The sequence below is a fragment of the Formica exsecta genome, unplaced genomic scaffold (genome assembly GCF_003651465.1).
Source record: "Formica exsecta isolate Colony F162 unplaced genomic scaffold, ASM365146v1 scaffold120, whole genome shotgun sequence".
Classification (NCBI taxonomy): Eukaryota; Metazoa; Arthropoda; class Insecta; order Hymenoptera; family Formicidae; genus Formica; species Formica exsecta.
In genome coordinates, this window is record NW_021848537.1 from 4066238 (window position 1) to 4076271 (window position 10034).

The 10034-nt window shown below is 36.4% G+C and overlaps 3 protein-coding genes across 3 annotated transcripts in view; all 3 read left to right on the plus strand.

The window, feature by feature from the left end:
- Positions 1–167: 167 nt before the first annotated feature.
- Positions 168–2469, plus strand: LOC115241265 (ubiquitin thioesterase OTU1-like). Its single transcript, XM_029816938.1, has 4 exons — positions 168–443; positions 878–1022; positions 1321–1637; positions 1828–2469. The coding sequence occupies exons 1-4, from the start codon at positions 201–203 to the stop codon at positions 2044–2046; spliced, it is 924 nt and encodes a 307-aa protein (XP_029672798.1). The 5' UTR covers positions 168–200; the 3' UTR covers positions 2047–2469.
- On the plus strand, positions 175–5060 carry LOC115241272 (ubiquitin thioesterase OTU1-like). Its single transcript, XM_029816944.1, has 5 exons — positions 175–229; positions 2483–2696; positions 3131–3275; positions 3574–3890; positions 4081–5060. Exons 1-5 carry the CDS (start codon positions 201–203, stop codon positions 4297–4299), a joined length of 924 nt encoding a protein of 307 aa, XP_029672804.1. The 5' UTR covers positions 175–200; the 3' UTR covers positions 4300–5060.
- Positions 5061–5189: 129 nt separating this feature from the next.
- The window catches only part of LOC115241258 (protein Lilipod), a 7587-nt gene continuing 2742 nt past the window's right edge, over positions 5190–10034 (plus strand). The window contains exons 1-5 of the mRNA XM_029816927.1: positions 5190–5847; positions 9014–9278; positions 9540–9643; positions 9705–9831; positions 9926–9994. Of these exons, the coding sequence (XP_029672787.1) occupies positions 5788–5847; positions 9014–9278; positions 9540–9643; positions 9705–9831; positions 9926–9994 (625 nt within the window). The 5' untranslated portion in view covers positions 5190–5787. The remainder of the gene's footprint in view (positions 5848–9013; positions 9279–9539; positions 9644–9704; positions 9832–9925; positions 9995–10034) is intronic.

Genomic DNA, 10034 nt, shown 5'->3' on the forward strand with positions numbered 1-10034 from the left:
ACGACACGATAACGATGCATGTTCGCGGACGTACGTGAGGTTGATTGACGGTTCCCACCGTGACAACGCGACGACGGGGACGACGACGGCAAAGGCAAAGGTGCCGCGAAGGCACGTGCGGATCAGCTGATTGGCGGAGATCCCGAGACTTGACCTCGGCTCGCGTATCCATCATCTTCAGTCACAGGTCGATCATCGTCATGGCGGGCTTTGTACTCCGGGTAAAAACCAAGTCGGGTCACAAGATCGTCAACGGCCTCGCGCCCCACGACAAGGTGTCTCAGCTGAAAGCAAAGCTCGCCGAGCTCACCGGCATCCCTGTCGCCGCTCTCCACGTACTCGTCGGTTTTCCACCCAAGCCCATCGATTTGGACGCGGCCGACAGCACCATCGAGCGCATCGGCATCATCTCCGGGGACACCCTCATCGTCGAGGAGAAACAGGTTTGCCATATGATCTAATTAGAGTAGATAAAGAGACGGACATGCATTCATTTTTTTGGAGTACAGATAAATAGTAGATAAAGAGACGTTATGTAATTCGCGATCACATTCATATTTCGTTGACATAAGAAGTATTAATGCGATCATAAACTTTCTCGAATCAGCCATTTTTTTCAAGTAAAATATATTAAAAATTGGATATATCATTCTTTCTCATATCTTCCTTCCATACATTTTCTTTTTTTAAAACTGGAAATACAAAAATAGGAAATTAAAATTAGACTCGTAACCTGAGAATTATTTGTTTCAGTTATTCCTGTTTTTATCTAAGCTTGAACGAATGAAACTACTACTTATCATATTAGGAGATTTTACATTTAATTATTTTATTTAATATCAAGAGGAGAATTATCTCATATAAATATCATGTGCAGATTATGTTCAATATACCCAACGATTTTGGCCGATCGCACATTGTCGACCAGGAAAGTTTTACCAATGCTCCCGGTGTCCTTATGAGGAAAGTCGTGCCTGCAGACAATTCTTGCCTCTTCACCAGTGTGGGTTATGTTCTGAATGGTGAGAAAGCGCTAAAAGATATTTTTAGAATATAAAGCGAATCATCTAAAATAAAATATTTTAGTAACTTTTTTTAATATGAAGAAATAAATGTTAAAAATATAATTTGTATAATTTTAAGAAGTAAATATTAAGTTTTTAAGAACTGCATGAATTGAATGTCACAAATAGCTGAAAATATCAAGGGAAAAGTAATAATCCAAAAATAATTCTAAAGTTGCGAGAATTTGCAAGTGAAAATATATTTGCTAAAACAGAAAGCTATAAATCATAATACTGTTGTCTAATGCTTCTTTAGGGAAAGTTGATACCAGTTGTGCCAGTTTCATGAGGGAGATCATAGCAAACGCGGTGGCGGCGGATCCAGACGAATACTCGGAAGCATTTCTGGGCAGACCCAATGCCGATTATTGCAAGTGGATTCTCAAAGCCGATTCCTGGGGTGGCGCCATCGAATTGTCAATTCTATCCAAATTTTACGGCTTAGAAATAGCGGTGATCGACAGTATTAACGCGATCATCAACAGATTCGGCGAGGACCAGCATTATGCCCAGCGGGTTTTCCTTATATTCGACGGTATCCATTACGATCCACTCTACCTGGAGCCGCTTGATGTAAGTTTCTTCGATACTGTCAGTATTTGAAAATTTTTTAGCATAAATTCTCTCAGATTTTATCAAAATATAAAAGGATATAAACAATTTTTTTCTTTTTTTCTGAATATTTAGACAGATCTGTCAATCTGTAGATTTAATACTTTTTTTTATGGATGGTTTCACGACTTTTTCGCGTTTTCTTTACCAGGGTGGCAGCATCCAAACGATCTTTCCTACCGAAGATGAGAGGATGTTGCTGGAAGCCGCCCAGCTCGCAAGAGAAGCGAGATCGAGTCGTCAGTTTACGGATGTGCAAAAGTTCACGCTGATGTGCATTGACTGCAAGATTAGACTGAACGGACAAACGGCGGCGCAACAGCACGCTAAAGATACTGGTCACACGAATTTTGGCGAAGTGGCAGCATAGCCTCGTATCGTCTGCTCATTTTATCAAACTCTTCGGTGATTATCCTTGACCCTAAACAGTATACAGCGATCTTCTCTTCGATTCAAAGACATTATCTGGATGTTCTGGGTTAACTCATTTATTCACGCTGCTGCAACTTTAATATAAGTACTTATTACTACAGATTTTTTGTGTACCACAAAAATCGGAGACGAGAGTTTCGTGCGTGTGCTGGAAGAGAGAAGAGCAAAAGAGAAAGAGAGATAGGATCATGAGTGATATTATTTTTATAAATTATATTGAAACGTACATTGTGCAGTTATATGCTAGGTAATAATTTCAATAACTATTATATATTTTTTAGGTATTAAAATTTGTAATAAAATTTTTTATTGATATTTACATATATATATATATATATATATTTGTGTGTGTGTGTGTATGTATGCGCGCGTACCAAGTCGGGTCACAAGATCGTCAACGGCCTCGCGCCCCACGACAAGGTGTCTCAGCTGAAAGCAAAGCTCGCCGAGCTCACCGGCATCCCTGTCGCCGCTCTCCACGTACTCGTCGGTTTTCCACCCAAGCCCATCGATTTGGACGCGGCCGACAGCACCATCGAGCGCATCGGCATCATCTCCGGGGACACCCTCATCGTCGAGGAGAAACAGGTTTGCCATATGATCTAATTAGAGTAGATAAAGAGACGGACATGCATTCATTTTTTTGGAGTACAGATAAATAGTAGATAAAGAGACGTTATGTAATTCGCGATCACATTCATATTTCGTTGACATAAGAAGTATTAATGCGATCATAAACTTTCTCGAATCAGCCATTTTTTTCAAGTAAAATATATTAAAAATTGGATATATCATTCTTTCTCATATCTTCCTTCCATACATTTTCTTTTTTTAAAACTGGAAATACAAAAATAGGAAATTAAAATTAGACTCGTAACCTGAGAATTATTTGTTTCAGTTATTCCTGTTTTTATCTAAGCTTGAACGAATGAAACTACTACTTATTATACTAGGAGATTTTACATTTAATTATTTTATTTAATATCAAGAGGAGAATTATCTCATATAAATATCATGTGCAGATTATGTTCAATATACCCAACGATTTTGGCCGATCGCACATTGTCGACCAGGAAAGTTTTACCAATGCTCCCGGTGTCCTTATGAGGAAAGTCGTGCCTGCAGACAATTCTTGCCTCTTCACCAGTGTGGGTTATGTTCTGAATGGTGAGAAAGCGCTAAAAGATATTTTTAGAATATAAAGCGAATCATCTAAAATAAAATATTTTAGTAACTTTTTTTAATATGAAGAAATAAATGTTAAAAATATAATTTGTATAATTTTAAGAAGTAAATATTAAGTTTTTAAGAACTGCATGAATTGAATGTCACAAATAGCTGAAAATATCAAGGGAAAAGTAATAATCCAAAAATAATTCTAAAGTTGCGAGAATTTGCAAGTGAAAATATATTTGCTAAAACAGAAAGCTATAAATCATAATACTGTTGTCTAATGCTTCTTTAGGGAAAGTTGATACCAGTTGTGCCAGTTTCATGAGGGAGATCATAGCAAACGCGGTGGCGGCGGATCCAGACGAATACTCGGAAGCATTTCTGGGCAGACCCAATGCCGATTATTGCAAGTGGATTCTCAAAGCCGATTCCTGGGGTGGCGCCATCGAATTGTCAATTCTATCCAAATTTTACGGCTTAGAAATAGCGGTGATCGACAGTATTAACGCGATCATCAACAGATTCGGCGAGGACCAGCATTATGCCCAGCGGGTTTTCCTTATATTCGACGGTATCCATTACGATCCACTCTACCTGGAGCCGCTTGATGTAAGTTTCTTCGATACTGTCAGTATTTGAAAATTTTTTAGCATAAATTCTCTCAGATTTTATCAAAATATAAAAGGATATAAACAATTTTTTTCTTTTTTTCTGAATATTTAGACAGATCTGTCAATCTGTAGATTTAATACTTTTTTTTATGGATGGTTTCACGACTTTTTCGCGTTTTCTTTACCAGGGTGGCAGCATCCAAACGATCTTTCCTACCGAAGATGAGAGGATGTTGCTGGAAGCCGCCCAGCTCGCAAGAGAAGCGAGATCGAGTCGTCAGTTTACGGATGTGCAAAAGTTCACGCTGATGTGCATTGACTGCAAGATTAGACTGAACGGACAAACGGCGGCGCAACAGCACGCTAAAGATACTGGTCACACGAATTTTGGCGAAGTGGCAGCATAGCCTCGTATCGTCTGCTCATTTTATCAAACTCTTCGGTGATTATCCTTGACCCTAAACAGTATACAGCGATCTTCTCTTCGATTCAAAGACATTATCTGGATGTTCTGGGTTAACTCATTTATTCACGCTGCTGCAACTTTAATATAAGTACTTATTACTACAGATTTTTTGTGTACCACAAAAATCGGAGACGAGAGTTTCGTGCGTGTGCTGGAAGAGAGAAGAGCAAAAGAGAAAGAGAGATAGGATCATGAGTGATATTATTTTTATAAATTATATTGAAACGTACATTGTGCAGTTATATGCTAGGTAATAATTTCAATAACTATTATATATTTTTTAGGTATTAAAATTTGTAATAAAATTTTTTATTGATATTTACATATATATATATATATATATATTTGTGTGTGTGTGTGTATGTATGCGTGCGTGATGCGTGTATGTGATGTGTGTTGTACACATATATATATATTATATGTATATATCTAGAATTATATCTTAAAAATATTTATGCAATATATATTGTTTGATTTGTATTATATAGGGCAATTTTGTATAAATATCAAGAGATATTTTATACTGTTTAGGATTAAAGAAATGCCGTTTCTCGTAGCTAGGCGCGATAATTACATCATGTTTTCTACTCGAGCAAAATACAATTTATAAATAGCAACATTATCATTAGGGCGAATCGTTTGCAATGCACTCTCTCTATTGAGAATTGTTAATGCGCATAATACACAAGTTATTGATTTTGATTAAATATCGTTTTATTTTCGATCTCTGATTCCAGATTGTTCGTCTCAGAAAGCGTACATTATTTTAAATCTTAATGTCCCTTGTAAATATCTAAAAAAAAATTTCTTTCATTTCTATTTGTATACATGTATATATAAATATTGAGATATCTGGCTTTGTCTGAAATCCACAAAACTTGTTTAGACGAGCGATCTTCACATCAGACGCGTGATCGGTAAATTTTTTTTATATATACGCGCGCAGACGTTTATATACTGTTAGCGATCTAGTATAATGTATAGAATCTATGGATAATCTCAATTTCTAGTAATATTTTTGCCCCTAGTAAATTCTCGCCTGTTCTTGTCATAGATTTTCTTTACGAAAGACGAGCGAATCTTATTCTCGCAGCATCGCTATATAGCGCCGACTGACGCAAGGTAACGGAAACTCCTCTGTAATTTATCCGGTATTCGTCGAGCGATATTAATCAGTGAATAAGCGGTTGTGGTGATAGTTGGTTGGTCGATCGGTCACGGTCGACATTGACGGCGAGAAGCCATGCCTACCGCCACCGCCTCGTAAACACAGTTGGACGTCAGACAGAGACACGTCACGAGCCACGAGCGTGTTACACTCTCGGCGTTGACGTTTCCTCGGGGTATGTTGCCGCGAAACCGTGCGAGACGGTAAAATGTTGTCGCTGCCCCTGGCCGACCGAGACTATTCGCTGACAAACAGGTGAAGATGGAAGATGACGCTGATCTCAGGGAACAGTTGTTTCACAACACCGTGCGGGAAAATATAGTGAGTATACATCTCTCCTCGAGGCAAATATCTTGTTACGTCGACAATTTTCTGCGCTCGTAAAAGTAGAATAAACCTGCGGTTGCGGATGTCCTTCGTACACTTCAAACGAGATTCTCGGAGCATAACATGTGTATCGCTTAATTGACGGATTATATTATCTGACAAATCTCTCCGTAAAGAGAATTCTACATTACGTTCTATTTTCTTTTTTAACAGCGCATTATCCAAATTATATATAATTAATTATGTACATATAAGTTCGATATGTGCCCTCGCATGCAAGATTGAACGTTAGAAAAATGTAGCGGAGTAATGGAGGAATTTTCGACAGGAATGAGATCGAGTTTGCTCGCCGTTATAATTAACCAATTGCGAAAATGAACCTTATCATGCCACGATGAGCGATAAACTCGTTTAGCATCCGTTCGACAAGTTCGCCGCGTTGTCGACGTGGATCGACAAACACAAGGCTGTCTCGTTTATTTATTTATTTCAACGTTCCTTTTCTTGTTTTCGATCGATTATAAGAATGTAGATGTTGTATTTTACGCATCTCTTGGGTGTAATCGAAATTTTGATTATTTTAAAAACAGAATACGATACAATATTTTGAGAAAGATAGTTTTTCTTTTTTCTCCTTGTCTTTCTATCTCTGCGAGATACGAGAGAACGTTTTATTAATGATGGAAATTGATTTAAATTTTCCGCTAATCTCGCAAACGAACACAGTTTTCAGGATGTCTACTCTCTGAAAAAAAACATGGGAAATCTGGAATTCTCAAGGATTTCTTTTGTACTTGGAAAAATCAAAATAATTTCATGGAATTTTATTGAATTTCAAATATCACGAACGACGCGATAATTATATAGATAATTATATTATTAGAAATTTCAATATTAGTCACATCAAGTTACCATGCAAGTTAATGATGATTAAATTAATTCGGATGGGAGAATGCTCCTGAAGCCATCGGAAACCGCGCCTCTAGGGAACTTCCGGTTTCGATTTAAATGGGAGAAACGACGGAAGAGTGATATTACCGGATAAGGCGAATTTAATTGTTGCAGTTCTGCCAGCTATTTTTATGATGAGATACTGCAATTACGATTATGATCAGATGTGCAATTATAATTGGAATAAACACGCGCTTACCAGCTGTACTTTTTCTTACCTCGTTTTTCGCGCACATTTTTCTGAATTTATTATATTAATACAACGAAAGATTCGATAAAACATATCGTGATACACTTGAATAAAGTAAAATAAAAAAGCCTTAAAAGAACACGAGGTATAGAATTAAGGAGGAACTGAACGGAGCAGCTACGTCAAAAGTTAATAAATCTAATACATTTCAAAATTCATGAATTTGACAGAATTAAAATCATATTCTACAGGGCAAATTCTTACTTTAACTCACAAATTAATTATTAATTTTATCTTTTATAAGATTAAAGATATGCTTTGCGCAAATATCAAATTTATGAATATCTTATAAAATTTATTAACTTTTGACGTAACTGATTCATCCAGTTCCTCTTTAAAGAGAAAGAAGAACACGTGCGCGTAAAGAGATCCCGTTTGATCGGTGATGACACGAGAAGTGCGAATAGAGATAGAAAAAACTCTCGGAATCGCGAAACGTAACGCTTGGTAGACTTTCGACGGGTCAATGATCAAAAATGACACGTGCGATAACGGTAATCAACCATATTACATGTATCTTCTCTTTTATTTCTTCTATCACTTGGAGCTCAATATCCTTATTTCGCAAACGAAGAAGCATTCTACAACTATTATTACTTTATTTAACTTTGCACATATATGATTTTATTTTGTTAATTATTTTTAGTCTTTCTTGTTCTTGCATTGTTTATCATAAAATAAATATAAATATTATATAGGTAAAGCTTCTTTGTAAGTGCATTGTTCTCGCGAAGGCTCGCCTTTGTCTCGCTTTCATCCGTCCTATTCTCAGCTGTCGGCGAGAAGCTTTTGCCAACCACGACGACGAAAATGTCACACATTCGTGTTCTATTTGTTCGTAATTATATATGCGCTCCGTTATTACATCCGTCCCCGGGCGAATTAATACGCCAATTACAACGTATACATTGTATTAATATAGCGATAAGAGTTAATAAGTAGATAAACGAAAGGAGTAGTATAAACGAAGTAGTGGATGAATAAATGAACGCTAAAGGAGTGAGAGAGAATATCGATCTGAATATAAGCAGATTAATAAATTAAACGCGCAACACTATACTGTAATAGATCCAACGATTCAGTTGCGTTGGAGTCGTTGATTGTCGCATTTATCGTCCGTGCCTAAATATGACCTCATAGAGAAACCTCGTAAATTTTTTATTACCTCGGTCAAAGAGAATTAATAAACTATATTATACTAATAAAAAATTATTTATATTAATATAAGAAATCGCACACATTACATTATTCGATGCAAAAATGTATCCATAGATATATAAAATCTCTAGAACAGCCAAAAATACTTTTAGAAAAAATCTAAAAACATTTAAAAATTAAAGTTTTCAATATTTCGCAAAAAGAAGCGAATCAATCAAGATTAAAATATTTAATCAAATCGGAAATACTGTCGTTTTTCCTCGAGAAAAACAAATTGAGAAATCAATATTTGTTGTTCCACTTATTAATATTATTAGCAGTTGTGCTGATTAATCATATCGCAAATTTTGCTGAACGATATTTAAAGAAATACGATGATATGGGAGAAAAATCGACAGAGAGATAAGTTTAATTCGCATGTGTAATAGGGTTTCGTTTACCGACGCACTTTTATATTTTTTTCTGCGTTGTAAGCATTCCTCTAATCGGTGCTAATAGTATTCAGTATTGTTTACGTAATGTTATTGCGACGATGTTTCTCAAGAATTTTATCAAGTGCTAAGAATCAAGAATATCTGGACAAATTTTTTCCGCTTTAGTTTATCTTTCCTGTCGTAATATAATCGTCTTCAACCATTTGGTTACAAAACCCACACATCTATATAATTTATAATAAGATACATCTCTTTCTTGATATTAATAATAATTATGAAACATAAATAAATTATTAAAATATTAATTATATATCATGTTTGTATATGTAACATATTGTTAACATGATTGATAATGTGTCTTTTGCAGATATTTCTGCTTCTTTTTTTGCTGTTGTACATCTCGAGTTACGCACTGATCGCACGCTTCAGACGCCGGGATCGCGACGATTATCTATCAGTGGACGAGGATGAAGCCACCGTGTATAGGATCAGTCTCTGGCTGTGCACGGTCGCCCTGGCGGTCTCCGTCGGCGCGACCCTCCTACTTCCGGTGTCTATCGCCAGCAACGAAGTGCTCATTCTCTACCCGAACAGCTACTACGTCAAGTGGCTTAACAGCTCCCTCATTCAAGGTGAAAATCTGCGCGATATCACGGGTTGAATTTATAAAAAGATTTGCAAGACGTTACTTGAGAAAAAAATAGATAGAATAATTTATTATGTTTACGTAAATCAGATCACGATACCAATTATAAGAAATACATATATAATGTCTTAGTAATTGATTGATAAGAAGAATATCAATGAGGAATTCCAAAATAAATACCTTAGATTCTTTGTTTATATCTCCATGTAGATATCGTGTTATAACAAAATATATTTATTGTCCGCAGGTCTATGGAACCACGTGTTTTTGTTCTCGAACCTATCGCTCTTCGTGTTTCTGCCTTTCGCCTATCTTTTTACGGAATCGGAAGGTTTCGAAGGCCATAAGAAGGTAAGATAGAAACTTGAAACATTTGTGAGGCCATGTCCTTTTTTATTATTTTTGATCATAGGGCGTGATGGCAAGAGTATACGAGACAGTAACAGTCCTCTGTCTTCTGGGCACTCTTGTACTAGGAATGACTTACGTTCTGTCGTCTCTGTTGGATGATAAAAACTCAAGTTTACACACATTGCTCAGTAAGTATATACATAGATCCAATACGAGAATACTAAGGAGGGATAAAATTCAATTGAGGATATGCGTCGATCTAATAGAATCCGATCTTTATAGATTTATGGAGTTACTATTTACCTTTCCTGTACTCCTGCGTCTCGTTCGTTGGTGTAATGATGTTATTATGTAAGTATCGCAAGTTTTCGAATAACACACTATCTACACG